Raw genomic sequence first — 21,840 nt, 5'->3', positions numbered from 1 at the left:
CTGAGTGTATCTGGAAGAAAATATATTGAATTTTCTTCTTCATTGATCAGGTTTATATGCAAAAAAGTAGTTTAGTAACAAACAAACAAAAATCCTGCTTCATTTTGAGTTCAAAATAGTTACTTAATACAAGTAAGCACTTTATGGGTGTTACAATCTAATAGATCATATTTACTATTAGCTTTTTTAACCTTCAAATAAAATCACACATTAATAACACAGTAGTTTACAAAATAATCATACTGTCAAAAGTACTGAGTCAATGAACATAACTAAATTGGAACTGTTCATCTGTTGTAAAATCTTTGGTAATGAAAAAATGAAACTAAAACAAAAGTTAACATAGCTTTGGCCTAGTTGAATTATACCCATTGGAGAAAGAACCTTTCATAGGGAAAGTAATCAATAAATTGAACTAATACAGACCAAAATATTAAATGTTTTTATTTAACTGTCTCTTGCTATATACAACTTTGTATATTTAAGACAGTTTGCTATAAATCATTGTTATTAGGATAATATTTCTGTTTCCATAAAGAAAATGTTTAACAAACAAGCTAAAGTTTTAGAAGAAAACACATAATGACAACCTAATACAATATAAAGTAAACTTGGCCAATGGCCATGCATTCAGGCAAACCATGGTAATCTGTTACTTAATAACAGCATTATATTGTGTTCATTAGTGATGAGGAGACAAAAAATATGTAATGCAAAATCCTATTGAAAGCTTAAATCTCTTTTATAGGATCTTCCTAAAGGCAAGTATTGAAGGTCTTCTTAAACGCTGTCTCTAATACTTCTCCCATAACAATGTTGTTTTGAAAACTACCCAACAGTTTGTTGAATACAAAAAATCCAATAAATGATATCTAAGTTTTCAATAAGTTGATCAAATCTATATTTTTTATCTCCTCGTAATAATATATCTTTTTAAATTTCCATTGGATACCATAACATTATAAATATCAGAAGACCACTGACAAAATAACATAATATAAATTTGTTAAATTATTCAAGGTTTAAACCTTTCATGACCAGTGTGCATTTTAATGTTCTATACAAGTAAAAGTTTGATATCAAATTAATCAATCTAATAAGCCAAACAATAAAATAAAGTCCCCAACAAATGTCTCCAGATTGAGCAATCTTAATAACAATATATAATACACAAATCCTGCATAACAGTTCAATGGAGAAACTTTGAGAATCCTTACTTCTATTATAAGGTAGCAGGAATTTTTAACAAAACTCAGTTGGCTTATATTATGCATTCATACCTCAAGATGGATCTAAGTGCTATGTTAGAAGAAACAAGGATGGTATGGACCAAGACATTTATAACTGTGCTTAAACAATTGAGTTATTTCAATTTAAATGGTTTTTATACAAGTCTTGTAAAAAAAATAACATTTACAGCTGTTTTGGAGTAATTTTCTACTTCAAATACAACGTTGTAAAGAAAGAAGCTGGTAAACTTCTCATCTAGCAGAACATAAAAATTGTTTGAAGCCAAGTAACATAGTAGTAACTATCTTATAAACAATCAATTATTATACCTTAAACTATGTACTTAATCAACCCAGACTATTCTTCTCATTATAAGACACATTAATCTATATGTTTAACCATCTTCACTCCTTCTTTGTTGTTTTGTATCCATTCATAATTGGCACTTTAGTACTAGCAAAAAACCAAAACTGGGATCTGAAATTAATGTATTATTTAAAGTGTGCAATTAGTTTTCAAAGACAAAAAATAAAAAGGACTGAATATACAAAAACATAAACTTAGGTTATATTACAGTAATTACACTAATAACTCATTTTTTTGGTTTGTGCACAGAACGCAATTTTCACAATCATACACTAGAGAAGATGAGGCCTATAAGAACTTTACCTATCACCTGCATTAAATATAATAAATTGACATCCTTTCACATTCTGTTAGTACATCACTACAATGTAACTAATCACATGAATATCTTTACCATATCAACATAAAGTATCACAATATTTGCATATACTGCCATGTTTAGTTCTTACAACAAATAAACTGCAGGTCAAAAGTTTGGAAGCATCAACTGATATACATGGGGGTGAGTACAATATTGTTCATTCTTCTACATTCTTACCGTTTTGCATATACAAACAGGTAAATGTGTCAACCTTTTACCCCATATCAGGCAATAAACATCCTCACAGTTGTACACACTGAGCTGCCAGTAAACTTATAAAACAACTTCTTCATCAATGTCTCCAATACCTTTTTTTAAAAAGACAGTTGTTTGTTCAGGAAGACAAATACTCTAGTAGTCCAGGAATTAGTGATGAAAAATAACAATATATTCAGCCCAGTCCCTCTGTACATCATTTTTTGCTTTCAAACTTTTGACCTATAGTGTACCTTTATATATCACAAAGTGGTCCAAATATTTTATAGCAAAACTTTCTTGTTTTGGAAAGTCTGGAAGCAAAGAAATCTTCACCTTATGATAAAAGGAATGAAAATGTTATTAAGATAAACTTAAGACTATGTTAATGCTGTTCAAAAAGAGGTAAACCTATCTTTACAGGGAAACATGTTTTTCATAATCTTATGATAAATTGTGAAACACATTAGATCTGAATAAATGTGTCAAAAAAATAACTTTTAAACAACATACTGAAGTAAATTTCTGACATTTATTATATAAAAATAATATGAACTTTGTTTAGAGATAGACTCATTAATAATAATATCTAATTAAACATAAACAGCTGTTTGCTATCTTCATTTAAAAAACTGTACAAAACATTACCATACAGTGAAACTATTGTCTTACACACTGATACTGTAAAACCAGTATTATTTTATGTGACAGTGATACATACAATGATAAATCTATGACTTCATGCAGGTGGGTATGATTAAGAGATTTATAAAAACAACAAAAAAATGTACAAATACCCAGTAAAAAAATCACAAGTGGATTGCTAGTTAATCTAAAATACTGAGTGTTTAAAAAGTCACTTCTACTATTGAGATGGCTGTATTTAGACATCCAAGGACACAATGTTGTGAAAGTCTGTGTGAAGACCAATTTGATCATGCAGAAGACTATATAAACATTGAAATGATTTGTTTAAAACTGTTTGATTATGATTTTTGAGAATTGTTTTTGTTCCAAGTGTGACCATAATGTTATTCCAACACACCAAATGACTGTATGTGACTTTTGAAACACCCAACACATTTCTACCATGAAATGAAAAACAATACAGGAAAAAATAAACCATGATTTTTAATCAAAAATATCTGAGTATCTCTCAAAATAAAAGAAATGAGAATTAAAAAACAAGATAAAAAATTATCAATGACTTCTTCTGGCCATTATTTATAAAGCTAATAATGAAAATGGTCATAATTTCTAATTAGAAATTTTGGATGTTTTCTTGATAACATCTGTATTTTTGTGATGCTAAAGCTCTGGCATTAAGTTGTAGTTCTTTTTGCCATCTTACTAAAAGCCGAGGGTTTCTTGGTGGTGCTGGAACTGCTTCTACAAGTTGCTGCTACATCAACCAAAGAAAGTAAATATCAAATATGTCTGATTCTGTTGAACATTTTAATATTATGCTAATTTAAATATTTATGAAATAACTCAAGTAATAACACAGTAATGATTACAACAAAACATTTAAAACACATTCTAAGCAAGTAAATACTTATAACTTATTAAAAGATTTTCAAATGAAAATCAAGCTTTAATTAAAGACAAAACAATAAAAGTTTAAACTAAAAACCTGATTTGCTAGTGCTATAACTTCCCTATAAGAAAACTAATGAATCTCAAAGGAATTTCCCTCATTTCAGGTTTATTTAAAATACAATAAAAGCATCCATGGTTAGTAGGACAAGGTTTTTGTGTGAAAACAGTGTAAAGAGAATTCAGGTTTTTTCATATTAATTGCATAACTCAAGCCAAAAATTGAACCCTGATCTAAAGAAAAAGTGTTCAATTTAATGAACAGTTGTTCTTAAAAATGTGCTTCAATGCAAAAATAAATGTGTAAAAAGAATAAAAATAATAAAGATCTACAGTCCATGGAACAACTTAGAGAAGCTTCTTCAGTCATACAGGAATTTTAAAATGTTTCATTTATTTAGTTTTGATCCAGTTTTAGCAATAGCACATGTTCCAAAAATTTAATGGAATCACCTTGTTTAAGCTGCTTCATTTCTTTGTTCTCTATAGTAGATAATGTTTATTCTGCCCAAAAGAATATTGTTGTAGCATACAGTATCTGGGTTGAAATGATTGGCAGCTATAATATTGTTTGCTGGCCAAGTTGACATTGTCTAAATGTAACAGCCAACCATTGCTGTGAGAGAACATAGATCATGAGGTGATACTGCGGACTGTACAAACAAACCAAGTTTACCTGTTCAATTCAGGCAGGCTTTCTTGGTTCAGTTTTGTACCTAGAGTTCAACATGTACTTTAAGATCAACATTTTTAGTTTAAAGAAAACTGTGGAACTAATTACAATCCAGTGGCAGCAACATCTGTTTTTTGCATCTGCAAATACATATGCTGCATTTTTTTTGTTTCATAATAATGATTGTACTCATTATGTTAAACTTTCAGTCTCATTATTTTACACACAACAGAAAAATTCAGTCAATTTATCAAACACAGATTACTCTCATTATTTCCTGAACAAATCTACTGTTATTAACAGATCATTTTCTATACCACAATGTTAATGGTTGGAATAAAATATTGGAGAATAAAAGTAGATTTACAATATGTAGTGTCAAATCAGACTTTGTATCTATTTATAGCTTTCTTTTATTCAACTAATTTGAGGTGAATCATGATTACATATACACATGAAAAGATTTCCCTCCCACATTAATTGTTAATGAATTGCAAATTCTTACTTTGTTAGAAATGTTTGGTTTGTTTTGAATTTCACACAAAGCTGCTCTAAGGCTATCTGTGCTAACCATCCCTAATTTAGCTGTGACAGACTAGAGGGAAAGCAGCTAGTTAACACCACCAACTCTTGGGCTACTTTTTTACCAACAAATAGTAGGATTGACTGACTCATTATAATGCCCCCTACAGCTGAAAGGGCATGATGTCCAGTGATGGAGGATTCAAGCCCAAGACCTGCAGATTGTGACACGAGCATCCTAATCAATAGGTCTTGAGCTCTTGGTAGAAAAACTATAATTAAAATATCTAGTTTTGTAGTGTTTGTTGTCATTTTTCTGATTATAAAAGACATAAAACACAAGAAATAATAAATTTTAATTTCAGAAAAACACAGATTCCATCATCACTAATCTAGAAGATTTTAAGCTAATCACCAGTGTGCAGATTAGTTAAGCATACATTCATAACATAGTGTATTGCTAAATATTTTTCATACCTGTATTTCAGGAACTCTTGCTGCTCGAGTTTCTTTCTTCGAAACATTACCTTGAGGCAGTGGACAATTAGCTTTTCTATCTATCAAAGATCGATCTTGCTTCTCCAGGTTAAAGGCTGAAATATTTTCTTCTGTAATTAATCTATTACAGGACGAGAAAGCATGAGAAGACAAATTGAAACTATCAGATCCAGGATTTCTCAATTTTTGCTTAATTTCTACATTCTTTGATAATCTTGCTCTCCCACGTCCTTTGAATTGTCCGAGTGCATTAGCAAAAGCTGGTTGTGATGGAAAATTAGAATTTTTAGAATTGTGAAAAATATCTTCTTTCATAATTTCCTCTTGAGTTTGTGAATTAATCTGTTCTAAATTAAAATTACTTTTTCTACGCTGTTCAGATAAAATTGCTTCTGAAGTTTTGTTTTGCATTTCACTCTCCACTGTACCTCTAGAGAAGTGTATTTTATTTACTAAAACACCCATATTCTTTCCAAACCCAGGTGGTGATGAAGAAGCATTAAACATCTTATCATCATCAGGTATCTGATGCAAATGCTCAACAACTGGTTGCACTTTTGGTTTAACAACAGAGGTATCAGTAGGTGGAATATCATTTGACTGGTATGGACTTAATAATGAAGTATGGGAGTTTCCTTTAACCCACTGGTTTCCCACCTCTTGATTATTCAATACCTGTGGGAACAAGTTATGGAGTGAGACAATATTGGGAGGCATTGCCTGATGTGCTTGTACATAAGGAATCTGATTTAAGAGAAAACACCTCATAGCAATCTCCAAGAACAGCTGGTTCTGGAGATACTGTTGGCCCATCATGCTAAAATTTTCCCATCCTGATTGGGATGAAAATGGTATACAAGATCCACTCTCAAAATATGGGTTAGTCACTGGTACATCTAAACCTATATCAGAAATGTTGGTTTTAAAACTTCCCATCTCTTTGAACTTTTCTTCTCCTTGAACAATATTGACACCAACTGGAAACTGCATATTCTGGTGAAATTTTTCCACTTTTTTTGCATCATGAATAGAACAAGTGTCACTAGAAAGTAGCTTTCTGTATGGGTGTACAGCTTCTTTCTGTACAATTCCAAGAGAAGCTGCTTGTTCTAATGAGGTATCTAATAAGAATGAATTTCTCTGAGCATCCATTAAATCTGAGGAAATTTTATCTTCAACAGATGCACATGCAATATGTTCCTTCTGTAAAAACCCATTTCCAGAAATCATCTTAGCTTCTACCATACTATTTCTTGAACTTTGTTCTTTCAAGTCTAATTGAGTTGAGTATCTATTTTTTGGATTCTTTGAAACTGAGCACACATCAAACTTTTTAAGTGTGTTTTGAGTATCATCTGCTTCAGAAATCTCATAGGATGAAGGATGCAACTGATTTTCTTCTTCATTCAGAACACATGAAAGGTGAGATACGGTATTGTTCTTCCATTTGTCAAGTTTAGCATTTTGCCTATTCATAAATTCATCAGAAGGAACAAAAAACTGTTGTTCCAGCTCAACCCCTTTAGTAATTCTTTGTTTTTCTATCCTAGAAATGTTAGTGCCATCAGAGTATGTAGTTTTGTTATATGTGACTATACTAGAGTTTGTTTTATTACTTCCTAAATCAGCTGAACTCTGTCTATTTTCACAAAAACTCACTTCATACTGATCTTCAGCATCACTATTTTGCACCCTATCATTGAATTCTTCTTTGCTCTCTAATTTCAGTCTCTCACTGAAACAAAAATTAACACAAATTAAACTGAAATATATGACAAACAGTAAACAGCACTTAGACCTAACAAACATTAATTTTCAAAATCTATTTTCTGTTGATACTATCTTTACCCAAAGTTCTTTTAACTCTCAACTCGTTATAGTTTCCATATAACTTTTAATACAGTATATGTATCTTCACAAAATATGGCAGACTTTTGTGAACATTATATGTCATTTGTACAAAAAAAATCTGTTTTTTTAATGAAGTATTTTTACTAAAGATTTGTCTGTGAATAGATCAAACTTTATTTTGATTAGCCCATATGTAAAGTGAATTTTAAATTAAGATTATAAATACTGTTGTCTCAAAAAATCTCAAATTTCATTTGTGTAGCCTCCAAAACATCCTAATATACAATTTTTTTAGTAAAACTCTATATTTTATCTGTTATTATCTCTACCCTAACAACATATACGATTCTTCAGCCAGTAGACAAATCATCAAAGTATAATGAAAAGTTGTAAAATCAGAAATAAAATGAGCAACTGTGCCCTTTTTCCTTTATTATTGGTCACAAAGTTTCAAAGTACTTCTCTTGAAAGTTGAATCACTATAACATTTCCAATTTATTTTCTGTGTTTAATTTACTGTCAACAACTGAAGAAGAAATTTACTGAAAATAATGCAACAAATCACCTCTTTTGTCATTAGTGCTTACGTGACACTGTAATATGATACTTTCAAAAGCAACAACACATGTACAAAGAAATAAACCAACTTAACCCCTGCTCCAAGAACATAATGTGGAAATTATGTATCCTATAGCATTTACAACAAGAATTCCTCAAAGTAGCAAAATTGCACTTTGAATCTGTGAAAACATTTATTATATGGTTAAGACCTAATCCAATAAACATGGCAAGTGTTTGAGTGCTGATCATCCTTCTAGGATGTTTGGAATTTAGCTATATACCGTATAAGCATACAAAGATATTCTTTGTGTGCATGGTTATAAAATCCTATTTCCATTTCAGCAAACTTATTCATCAATCAATAAGTACTGTTTATTTACAAATGGTTAAATTTTAGTTATTTTTATTAAAACATAGAAAAATAAATAAAAAACACTATAAAAAACAAAGATTTCAAGTACTTACAGTGTTATGAGATTATGTGTTCATGCGGCATACATGATAAGTGTTGCCACAAGCCTCGTTTATTCTTCCGAGTGGAAGGGGAAGAGATATTAATTTTTGTAGGCTTCAAATACACATTTTAGAAAACAAAAGTATCAGCTTACTATATAGTGCACACAAAATCCCAGTTATTTATCTGGCTTACTAAACAAGCTCTATATAACTTTTAAAAAATCTTGTATTGTTCAGAGCAACAACTTCGTCATCGCACTTGAACAGTTTTGGCAAAATTATGACTTTCTCCTTCAAGCTATTTACAAATGACAGTCAGAGTTATGTACACAGGAAGCTGCTCTTTCTCTTGGTAGTAAACACTTAGTCAAAAGAAGTAGGTTGGACTAGACAAGAGGTTTCAAAAGAATGCAGCAATGAGAGGAGCCACTCAACTAGATTGGCTAAATATATTGACATCTCAGCAAATCAAAGAGGTGGGAGGTTCTTATTTTATATTCTAGCTTGTCTATATCTCAAATTCTAGTTTCTAATTTGCTAACCACTGTACACATTGTATGGTAGGCATAATTAAATATAATTGAGTAGTAATACAATACCAGGTGTTATGTGAAACACAAAAATTGATATTTAGCATTTTTTCTTGATATTTCCTTTTAAGTTAAGAAATTGAAACATAAATAATATTAAAATTTGAATCATAAACTAAGTTTTGATGTCAATTTCACTGACATAAGTAACATCAAATATTTAATAAAATTTTGAAAATAACTCTAAAAGGTCATGACGTGCTTTTTAACCTGCCTGCAGTGAAAGGGTTAAACAAACAATATTTCTTATGCTTTGATGACATGTGAAACAGTAATGAGAATCCCTCATGAAAACGAAATGCCTGTTTTTGGCACATTACACTCCTGTAAGCCCTATTCTTACCTATAACGGCCCATCATTCGTGTGTAATATTTGTACACTAAGTAATGAGATGAATACTGTCTAATATAACAGCTGTTTTCTGTAAAAAATGCTAAAAACAGTTGAAGATCAATGACTAAAGGAATCAACATTAAATAAATGACTTGTTTTCAAATTAGCTACTATAACAATGTTCTAATTCAGTAATGAGTAAAATTCAACCTTATCTTAGCAAAACATTCTTATATGTAAAGTAAAAATGTTTTAACTATTCAAAAGATTATGATTTCTGTTCTTCCATAATTCAGGTAAGAAATACAACACTTACAATCTATGACATTCATCCTCCATTGCCTGGACTTTGCTCAATTCTGTAGCCTTTTGTAACATTACATTCCTATCATCAGCACGGAATTGAATAATATTTTGGAGAGCATTTTGTTTTTCTTTCCTTTTTTCCCAAATGTTGATACAAGGAACTGGTGTATCTGTCCTCTGAAAGTGTTGAGTTGTTTCATTCCTACCTGTAAGAAATGATAAATCACAAAATATCTGTTCACTCTATTTTGTTGTCTCATATAATATCCTCTTAAATTTACTTTCAGCAGTTTTCTTCCCCCTATATCAATGAACAGGATTTATACTGTCAGAAAATCTTGTTCCCAAAAAGATAAATACTGACACAAAAGTTCAGAATAATAATTTACACTGCTATGTTCTATAATGTTTATCTTGTTAATAACAATTCTAACTGGAGCTTCTAATACAAAAAGAAACCTTATGTAGGTATAATAAACTTTTTGAATGTGTGAATTACATGAGATCCTACATGATCATTATGTAAAAACTTCATATATGTATATAACATCAATACCACTTGCACTTAGTAATCACATGAAAATTAACAGAACACTGAATACCTAACAGATTAAGCATTGTCTATAAGACTTCCTATATACAGGGTGTCCCAGAAATCTGGATCCATAGGGATGAATACAAATTTTATTCTTAATTTATTTATTATTCAAATTGCATGCCATTAACAGCCATACACATATTAATTCTTGGTATACTGTGCCATTAAAGTATTTTCTTTCCTGAAATGTCTACAACTGACATTAGAAATGCTTTTTTTTAACTTTAAGAATATAATGTCTATTTTCCCTATGGGTCCAGACTTCTGGGACACCCTGTATATCACTCTTCATAAGCCATTCCCTGTTTTCATTCAAACACATTTTATAAAGAATAAATAATATGTCATTATCAAAACAGTCTTGTTATAAAGTTAGTACTAACACAGTGAAGTGTTTATAATACTTGTCATCATATAATTTAGAAAATAGTCTAGATACCTTGAATGGATAGTGAAAAAAACTTTATTACAAATGTACAATGTTTTGACAAGCTAACCTTATCATCAGGTACCTAACTACTCAATGTTAATTTTCCTAGCTATCCTTAATTTTAAATTAGGTGCAGTATTATAACCAATTTGATCATCAGAGTCTAAACCTGTGTTATGTTCTATTATTTGTTAGATTTCATTTTTTATCATTAATTTTTAAAATTTTTGTGCATACCTACACGAGGGCTACCTGCACATAGCTGTCCCTACTTTTGAATTGCTGGAAAAAAGAAAACAGTTAATCAATAGCACCTTCTACAAACCCTTATGGTACTGTTGCGTCATCAAGATCACGTGACAATTCTCACGCCCTCTTGTTTCTAGAACTATCCCGTATCTTGGAGAATACTCTAGTATTTACTAGATAGGGTAGGCCGGTATATAAAAGAGGGGAATGTAATGTGTGTGTAGATAGTGAGTAATTGAACTGCAGTCACAGGGTATTGTTGAAGTTAACGTTCGTTCGTTACAGTGTTGTTTTAGCGCGAGTATTGAGATTAAGTGTATCGCAGAGTTATATTCGGAAAGAATAAACCAGTTTTATTAAATAAAGACTTGTGTCGTTAAAGTTTCGTTGGAACGAAGTTACGGAAAAATCAATTAACAAACGGAGACGTAACAGTACTCTTATCTGACTACATAGTGGGAAGTAGACTACTGGCCTTATAACAATAAAGAATTAGATAAAAGTGTTCTCCATTTTGTATCACCAAACTATGAGTTTTGTAATAAAGATACACAAAAATACACCTTTTCTACTTCAACTGTATTATTCCTACATACCATCCCAAATGTTTTTATAAGGTGATATATAACTATTAAGGTAACAAATATTTTTAAAGTTTTTAGATCTGAAAGTAATACAAAGTTACTACTCTATATGTCTAACACTTCTATACATACCAATTGTACCTTTTTCCTCCTCCTTAAAGTGGCAGTCCTCAACATCAATCTCTTCTAAAGCATCCAAACCACTATCCAAGCGAAACTGTCCCTTCTCATCTTCTTTCAAACTCTTCGTTCTTCCAGCCTTTGTTTGCTCATTCTGCTTCTGAAGTATACAATAAAATCAATTACTAGATGTTCCTCATCAGAAGCTTATTGTGTATCCAAAATAAGCAAACGTGAGAAATTGGCTTCCATAAACTCACACACGAGATTACGACTGGTATGGCTATTATTTATACATATAAAATTTTATACAAGTTGAATGAGCAAGAGTTTAACACTCTCTAGATGTCAAGCTAGATGGAAAGCTATTGACTCTTACCCTTATGGTTATTTCACATTATAAATTCCAAAACCAAATGTTGCAATATTAGAATATAGCTTTTTTGCACATTTTGTCTCAAAAGTAAAGAATATTTGCAATTACAAAGTAATATCATGTAGTAATATATCAGAATTTATTGTAAAAAAAAACTTAATTTAATAGGAAAACTTCCAAAACAGATTGGCCAATGGGCAATCTCCATGATTCAGAATTTTTGCATACCATACTCTGATAATGATTGATTATTACAAAAGTAACTATATTCATTTAACTTGTAAGATGTGCAAGTGAGGACAGCTTTTAATAGTTTTATCTTATATTGTATTAACTCTTTGAGCACGGGCAATTATTATACATTATATATGTATATAGATTATTGCTATTTTGAAATAAGTTCTTAAACTTATTTTTCTTAAAACAAAGAACAGTAGTTAAAGAAGTAAAGCAAACAATTATCTCTTCTAGTTATAACCTTTGTAATCGATTGCTGCTTGATGAAGGTTGCTAAGCCTTTAAAAATTTTGCATGTGGAGGATATGAAACAAAATAATTTTTTTAGGTTTTATATATACAAATGAATAACTAAAAAATAATAAATTACTACATCAGTACCACAGAATTCCACTATTATTTATCAAGCCTAGTAACTAAGATGTATTTTAGTCTATAAAAATATAAAATTTTAAGGAGACTAAAGACACAACCTACCTCATTGAAATCTTGGTTCAAAAGAAAGAAATGGTGGAAGGAATGTTAGATAGGCTAAGAGAACCACTAGGGGGACATTCTGAACTTCTGATTGGTTATTCATGTCATATGTAGAAGTAAGTGTATATAAGGGAGTGTTTCCAAAAATGGAAAAAGGTGGGTGGGGTGCCACTGTCTTTGATTTATTCCATGAGTAATATCTTAGCCAATAGAAAAGATAAGACCTTCTTAGTTTATATTCTAGCTTGTCAGTATCTGTAATTTGAGTTTCTAATTCATACGAAACTATATACTTAGTATTTTGACTCCACAAACATTTAATTTGAGCCAGTACTGCATTCAACATACAACATGACACACAAAAATCAATGTTTATCAGTATTTACTTTTAAATTAAGAAATTGAGTAATGTATAATACCAAAATTTGAATTATAATCTATAAGTTTGATACCAAGCTTATTGACATAAGTTCAAGAAACAGTAGTTCAATAAAATTTTGAATGCGACTCAACAAATGAGATGACATGGCCTTTCATCCGTGACCAGTCTCAAAAGGATTAAGAAGACAAAAACCTGCTTATTTAACTTGAGTAGCTAAAATAAAAGGTTTTTAATTTAGCCATAATATTTCACCCATCAAATTTTCAAATTACAAAAAGTTAAAACCACCAAAGCTTCAGAAATAGTTCAATATAGCTACACCAGTGGTTTCCAAGCTTTTTTTCACTGACAGCAACTTAACCTATTTACCTTGATTTGCACAACACCTCTGCTGCCATGTGCAATATTGTTTTATACAATTTTTTTCCTACATTTTTAATTATTTTTCATTTGGTGAAACTTGTGACACCCCTAGCTACATGCTGTGACGCATGGTTTGGAAACCACTGGGCGACACTATCTGATTGAAGACAATTTAATAAAAGTGAATTATACTGCTTAAAAATGAAAAGAAATGGTTATTTGACACTTGTAATTTCAAAACAAAGTATTTTATTCACATGTCAGAAAATATGATGCACATCCATTATATATATATATATCTCTAACCAAGTAGTGTATTTAGTTGAAATTCTGTTAACATTGAAAAAAATACTTGTATAAAGTAATGGATACGTGAAACAAAACATTAAGGAATCAATGTGAATAGGTAAATGTACATAACTATATTTAATATTTTAACCACCAAAAACTTCAACAAATAATAAGGCCTAGTTTAATATCTAAAGACAAATGAATTAAATAGTACAGATTTGTATGTACTGTTTTAAAAAATCTGCCAATTTTACATTAACCGGTTCCTCTTTGAGAAAACTTTATGTAAACAGAGGTTTAGGAATAGGAATCCCATTACCTCCAGAATTAGCAATACTATTCCTCATCAGCACAGAGACAAAGGCCATTAATACAGCTTTATTTCTACAATTTTTATGGTGGGGATATGTTGATGTTATTGTATATGGCTTTAAGAGATAAGATGTTGTTGTTTTTTCCATATTGTCAAACAACATACAAACATAAAATTTACAAGGAAATGAACATAAAAAAAATGAAATAAATTAAGTTTGAAAATTCACCAAAAGAAGACACAATGGATGTTATGTAAACTGGTCATTGGCACATGATAAAAAAAAGTAAAAGTAAAAACATTTAAAGGATGTGTAATAAAAACACTGAGACTTTACACCAATGAAAATGAAATTCAAAACATAAAGAGTACCCTCCAAACATAACTGATGACACAATTAAGAAAAAATTAACAAAAACAATAACAAGACAGTTGACCAAAACACCTAAGAAGAACATTATGGATCAACATCATTAATAGGTGTTTCTAGTGAAAAATGAATTAGCTTAGGTTCAAATTAAATAACAAAAACATATTAAATGTAGAAGATGAAAAAAATTTTTAAATAAGTTTTAATTGTCTTGCTACAGTAAATAATGTGTCAAGTCCATAGAAAATAAACATTTTCCAGCAATAACTGTGATACATTCAAAACACAAGTGACATAAGATATACACAAACATTTGTAGATATTCAGTCTGCTGGGAAGTAATTGAGATAACTTGTTTGATTTTAAGTGTTTCTAATTATATATTATATCTAAAATCACACACCATTAAGTATGAAAATTGTGAAGACACAAACATTAGAATATTTGATGAAAATGTAAATAAAAAATTTCAAACATATTTGGAATAATTCAACACTAATTGTTCTGAATGGTGTATGTATAATACATTTAATTCTTTCATATAGAGTAAATTTAAATTTATAAAAACTATGCAAAACATGGTGATTTTAACACCCATTAAAGTTAGCTGCAGAACTGTTTTCTTAGGTTCTATTAATACCAGAACAGTGAAAAATACAGCTACTGTAACTTTACTAAAGATAATAATAATAATAATTTATTCTATCACAAAACACGTTAAACCTTTACACTTTATATCATTATCAGTGGTAGGGTTTTAGGTTTGAATTTTAAATTTAAACTTAAAATAACTAGGGATCTTTATAAATAGTTATTTCTCTTCATTCCTGCCCATGGTCATAGGGATATGTGGCAAATATTATTTGGGTGGAGAAAAAATTATAAGAGAGATTGATTAGATAAAATAAAAGGGATCCATGTTTGAAGAGGTGTAATAACTCACCAGAGACACACATGAAATTCTGGAATTCTAAACTTAAACGAACCCTGTTGGATGGAAGGCCATAATCAGGGTGGCTGGGATTATAGCATCCAATGGCAAAAAAAAAATTTAGAGTGGGGAAAATCAGGGAATTTGGAGAAAAACACATTTTCACTGCTTGGGTGCCTTTACACTTACACTTTACACATACAGGTGTTTATTTATACAGATACCTAAGTGTTAATAAGTTTTGGTCCGATGTAGAAATGAATTTCACTGCCCATGGTGATAGTTTAGCTAGTCATTATTTGAACATGATTGGCTTGCTGTCACAGCAAGAAAAGTTTGATTCTGCTGTAGGTCTACTAAATCAAATCAAATTAACCTAGCTACCATAAAGTTAAAACTAAACTTCAAAATATAAAAAAAACTGCCACTGCTCAACATTTTATATGTGCTTTAATGATTAATCTACTTATTGCCATCTTACCTTTCCTTTAATTATCTTATCACAATTAATTTAAAGCCAATTGAAATTACAGTATGATAACATTATATTCTCAGGTGTACTGATTTTCCTTTAACAATAATTGGGTAGTAGTTGCAGAAAATGCATTAACCCTCTCGATAAGAGCAGGTCAAAGTGCAAATGTCACAGCTTTTCAAGTACATTCAAAAATTAATTAAACTATTATATTATCATGCTATACGAATAAAATTGCCATCAAAACATAGTTAGTAAATAAAATTTTAATCTTATATAAGTGTTAAATACTCAATTTGATAAAGAAATATTTTTTAAAAATCCTCAACCTCGTCTAGTAAATTAGTAGAATTTTCTCTCTAGGTCTTCTCTCTTCTCTAATTTATTTACCACCTCCAAGTAGTACATTAGTTATCATAAATTTCTTGTTATGATAAAAATATTACTTAGGCAAAGCATAATTTTTGTTTATGGAGCCACAAACTAGAAAATCACACCCACTTTTTAAATAGTTCTCTCTAATGTTTTTACTAAATTATTTATAACCAATAGAAAGCCAAAGTTTCAATCAAGCAAATAATTTATTATATTACATTGTTTTCTGCACAGAGATTTGTCTATTTTGACACCAAATCAAAACTTTTTTCTTACAGTATTCATGTAGACAAGCTTAGATGAATGTTTAAATACTCTTAAGATGGGAGCCATGAGCATACAACTTCTGTTATCTGATGATGCAAGAGACCAGCATGTGGGTAGAGTCTGCACTGTACAAAATAGCATTATTGTTTCATGTATATAATGGTGTTTTTTTTTTCTAAGAGCTTTCTTCAGTTAAAGTGCTACAATATACACTCGCTCAGCTTTGTTGTTTTTTTTATTAACCCTCTCACCACGGCCATCTTTCAATATTAAAATGATAAATTTGTTTTTTCACACTCTTGAAAATAACATATAATCACATAGAAATATGTAGAGTGACTTTTACAACTATCGATTGGTTTCAATTAAGATTTTAATTGTGTATTATAAAATGTTCTTCATTTGTGGATTTTACTATCTTTTTCTATGTATCTCACGAAATTTTAATGAGTTACATTCAAAATTTAATTAAACTACTTTCTTATCATGATATAGTAATAAGTTTGGCATAAAAATTTAACTAATAATCCAAATTTTAATAGCATACAAGTTCTTAGTATTATAAGGCAAAATTAAAAAAAACATTCTGAATTTACCCTTGTAGTAAAATTGTGACATCCACCCTTTATTTACCACCCCTCCAAAAAGTACAAAATTTAACACAAATTACTCATTATAATGTTGTCATCACTCAGGCAAAGCATAATTTTCATAGCCTTCAATCTTATTTGGTTACAGAACCATCAAATAGAAAATCAGACCCCTCTTGTCATGCCCACCTGTCACATCCTCTCATTCAGAAACTGACAATAGTTCTCTCTGACATTTAATGCTATATTAACTATAACCAATAGAAAGCCAAAGTTTTAATCTATCAAACAATGTATTATATTACATTGTTTTCTGTATAGATAATTGTCAATTTCACTTTCAGTTCAACCTTTATTACCAGATGAAACACACTGACTAATTTAGATGCATTTTTAATGGCTCTTATCACATAGTTAGAAAGCCAGAAAAATTGTGAGTTATCTAACATTCAAATTTAGATTATTAGGTTCATTTTTATGCCAAACTTATTCATATACCATGATAACAAAGTGGTTTAATTAAATTTTAAATGTAACTCACTAAAACCTCGTGACATACACAGAAAAAAAATGCCTGTGGCTAGAAGGTTAATCAAAAAACAATCATAGTTGAGGAAGTTTATGTTGTAGCACTTTAACTGAAGACAGCTCTCAGAAAAAAAGTTATTTAATATGTCCCAGACAGAAAAAAAACACCATTATATACATGAAACAATAATGCAATTTTTTACAGTGCAGACTCTACCCACATGCTGATCTCTTTCTTCATCAAATAACAGAAGCTGTATTTTGTTGTTTCCCATCTGACCAGCAAGTAGAAAAGATCACTGTCTGCTTCTATGTAGCATGCTCCACTTTACAGAAATCTTTACCACAAGAGAGTCCTTGTGACACCCTACTTGAGTGACCCAGTTCAGTAAGTAACTCGACTGAAAAGGAATTTAGTGACTTCCCTAACAGACATTCTTTGTTGAAACTACATGGCTCTGTTTGTATGGAAATTCTGAAATATTTTATATTAAATAAACAAGCAGGAATCACACAGTATGTCTACATAACTCAGAAACAACAAAAATAATAATACCCGTGTTAAAAACTTGTTCTGCTGGCCTTTTATATTCTGACTCTGATGACCTAATAAGTTTTTTCCTCTATAGTTTTGTTTGTTCTGTTCTTCCAACCTCTGATTCATTAAATTCGTCCTGCGATTATATGCTTCAAGAGCTTGAATCTCCATATGATCATTCATGTTCATTTTTCTTTCACGTTCTTGTTGCTTTTTGATTGCATTTTCTCTCTCCAATTCCTTCAATAAATAAAGACAATGCAATAAAAACCAAACTGGACTAAAAACATATGCAAATTGATGGAACTCCTATCAATGCAGAGTAAATCAATAAACCTTAAAGATACTAAGTTGTAGTACCGTAATACAAGAAATTCAGCCCAATACCCAATAAGCATAATGCAGCAAAATTTCCATGTTGATACTTTTGAATAAGAATGTACAATCAGCATATTTCTACTTATTAAAAAACACCTGTTACCTGCTAAGCTAATAAAAAACACTATTTATTAATTCCTGGACTTGCAAAACAACCTGGAATGTAATGTGTGTGCCCCAACTTTCTGAATATAGATAAACTGCATAATAAAAATTGGCTGTAAAAAAACTTGCTCATCTTTAATTTGTTTCTCTCCTTTGTTAAAATACCATAAAAGAATTACTGCAAATCTACCAAACACAATTCTCTCTCTTTGCAATTTGTAAGAGAATATAAAAAAATAACATGCATAAGATACTGTCATTCAAAGAACATTTTCATGTCAAAAAACAGATGTAAAGAACAGTGCTTTGCCACTCACCTTCTGGGATGGATTCAACCTAAATATTTTCTCACTTGGATGATTTATCAGTTCTAAAAAGCAACCCATCTGATCCATACACGAAGGAGAAACAGAAATAGGACAAACACTGTCATCATTATTCCAGTTTTCAAGCTCCTCATTCACAATCTCACTGGAGTTTCTTGCTTCCCTTATTTTGCTCAACACATTCTCTAGATGCCGCTTTGTGGCTGCTCTATTATCAGTATAGTCTTCAACCTATTCAACAATAATAGCTGTGGTACACATTCCTAGCTTAGTAGCCAAGTGTTCCTAAAATTCTTGAAACTAGCTTACTATCAAAATTCACAAGTTTTAAGAACATGCAAGTATGAGAGTATAAAAAAAATATGATAATTTTTTAAAACAGAATTTGAAAAGGATACTCCTAAACATGCACTGACTATGTGGTTTACATACAGTAAGCCTACAGCTATGGCCAAAAGTTTTCTATCATCACAGAATTTTAGGAATGAAACATAATTAAAAATAATAATAATAATAACATAATATATATTTTTATTTGACACCATTTAATCAAAGAAATTAAAAAAAGATACTGCAAAAGTCTATCAGAAGCTACAATAGCATCACTTAATATCTGCAGACCATTCCATGGTTTTTTTAAAACTTCCTTAATCCTCAGTGAGGTGCTGAAGGGTCACGTTATTCTTTAAATTTCTCAATGGCGCCTTTGAATGTAACATTAATCAGCAGGTTACATTTAACTTTATGAACCAAAATTAGATAATTCATAGTTTTTGGTTAGAGCTGTACAAGAACATATAACACCTACCATGTGATGTTCTGCAGCTTGACACAAAATACTAGAAGTATTTGGAATTGAGTAATGTTTTTCTTTCTTTTCTCTTCTCAGGGGAACAAATTCTATTTTTATATTCTTATCAGCTTCAGTCACATGCTTTTCAGTTCTGTCCATTAGATTACAACCTTTCCTCTGCAATTAAATACACTTTTCACATACTTTAATCCAATCACTAGATAGCCAAATAAGCTTGCATTTATGACCTCTTTTCAACTAAAATATATATTTAGTGCAAAACCTTCAGAACAAAAAGTATATACACCAAGTCTATGGCATCTAAGTTTTACTATAAGGCACAATATGTATCTCTTTCTAGAATCTGTTTACTTACACATACTTAATAAAATAGAACTTAGCACATAAGGAGTAAAGTGTACAGTAAAGAGGAACACAACTTGTCCCAACAATAGAGGAAAAAAGTAAAAGGAGACAGGGCAGAGGAAGTGGAACAGGCTAAGCAGGCAAAGAGAAGAAAATTAACTTTTACAGAAAACTCCTCTGGAGCACGGTGAAGTGCCTCAGACAAAAGGTGGACGGAGGAAAGGGAATAGAGGAGGGTGGTGAGCAAAAGACAAAGACACAAAAATGGGGAACCAGAGATGGAAATAGAATGCAAGGGGATTGATCCCCAATCAGGCCAAATAGATAACAAACACAGAGGATCTAGAAAGGAAATGAAGAATGTCTACAAGTCAGAACAAAAAGTCATAAATATGAGGATGACGAGGCATTTGAGAGTGAGAGTGGAGCTGTTAGAAAAATGAAACAGCATAAACCCTAATAACAAGCAAGTAGGAAAGACAAGGCAAACCCTCAATAATAGAGTACATGGACTGAAGAACGAGAAATACTAAAGGGCACAGGTGAAAGGTAAAGAAGGGAGCATAACTATGAATTAAAACCAGAAAAAGATGAGAAGGTTAAAATCATTTTTCAAATGGTATGACACTACCCAAAGAAAATCAGGTTAAGTTCATAGTCCAATAGGCCATTCCCAACAGAAAAGAAAGTGGGCAAACAGGATGATTGTAAGAGGCCCAGTAAGCAAGTGATAATCCACAACACATAAAACATTGGCTGTAATGACTCCAACAGTTGACAAGCCTCCAGAAGACATAGTAGAAATAAGGCCTGTGCTTATGATATTGGCACTTGCACAGGACCAAGCATAAGTCACCATCATTTGAAATTCATGATAAAAAATTAAAGTTTTAAAACAAAAGAAAATGAAACCCAAAGTTACATTAAAAAATGCAAATTTTATCAAATGGAACTCAGATAAGAAATATTGAACATGTTTGTTCAATGCAGTGTCAAATGGAAGAATGACATTATCACGAGTGCAAATGCATCGGAGAAGTTACTGAGAATGAATCTCTCCTATTGGTGGAGGACTTTTGTTATATGATGACATCATCATAAACCAGTGCAGTTCACATCAAACATGTGAATTTAGATGGGAGCTCAAGGTTAGTAGGATGCAAATCCCATAGGCTAACATGCAAGGAAGACAGCATTTCTGTGTGCAGAAATGAGTTATCTTGGAATTTACCTTAATTTTAAAACTTTGATAATAAATATTTTATGTTAATCACTAAAACTTTCAATTCAATGTATAATGATGCCCTTTTTCACTTTTTTTGCGAATTACACTTGAAAATAAATTAAAAAATTGCAGACTAACCATTGACTTGTGTGCGAAACACAAAATTTCTCTGGAAAATGTGCTTATCTGTGATTTACAAATTTTAGGAGGACTGGAATAGGATATACTGTTTGTTTTTTTATTTTTGTAAAATGCTACTTGAGGGCTATCTGCACTAGCCATCCATAATTTTGTAGTGATAGACTACAGGGAAGGAAGACAGTCAACACCATCCCTATTACCACCAACTGTTGGGCTACTCTTTACCAACAAATAGTAAGATCATAACACTCCCACAGCTGAAAGGGAAAAATATATTTTATGATAGGTTTCAGTCCCACAACCCCTAGATTGTCAGAGAAAATGACCATATGACAAATTGTAATAATATCTAAATAACTGGATATGAACCACGCAAGAAAAAAAAAAGAACAATAAAAGAAGTCTTCTACAGCTACCTAACTCATAATATACACTTGGTCAACCTAACAAAGAAGTCAGCAAAACCTAGATAA

At 30.8% G+C, this 21,840-nt stretch overlaps 1 protein-coding gene across 5 annotated transcripts in view; it reads right to left on the bottom strand.

The window, feature by feature from the left end:
- The window catches only part of LOC106462087 (trichohyalin-like), a 48,756-nt gene continuing 26,916 nt past the window's right edge, over window positions 1-21,840 (bottom strand). For 3 of the 5 annotated variants that reach the window (XM_022389396.1, XM_022389390.1, XM_022389401.1), the window contains 7 exons: window positions 19,651-19,812; window positions 18,834-19,073; window positions 18,052-18,273; window positions 11,533-11,680; window positions 9,550-9,745; window positions 5,421-7,176; window positions 1-3,554 (listed from right to left, as the gene is read on the bottom strand). In XM_022389396.1, coding sequence (XP_022245104.1) covers window positions 3,414-3,554; window positions 5,421-7,176; window positions 9,550-9,745; window positions 11,533-11,680; window positions 18,052-18,273; window positions 18,834-19,073; window positions 19,651-19,812 — 2,865 coding nt within the window. In that variant the 3' untranslated portion in view covers window positions 1-3,413. Of the gene's footprint in view, window positions 3,555-5,420; window positions 7,177-9,549; window positions 9,746-11,532; window positions 11,681-18,051; window positions 18,274-18,833; window positions 19,074-19,650; window positions 19,828-21,840 lie in introns of all 5 variants that reach the window. The other 2 variants (XM_022389406.1, XM_022389415.1) reach the window with 2 other exon arrangements.

The sequence above is a fragment of the Limulus polyphemus genome, unplaced genomic scaffold, assembly GCF_000517525.1.
Source record: "Limulus polyphemus unplaced genomic scaffold, Limulus_polyphemus-2.1.2 Scaffold43, whole genome shotgun sequence".
Lineage (NCBI taxonomy): Eukaryota > Metazoa > Arthropoda > Merostomata > Xiphosura > Limulidae > Limulus > Limulus polyphemus.
The sequence above is the reverse complement of the archived record's forward strand: the minus strand, read 5'-3'. Positions and strand labels throughout refer to the sequence as shown.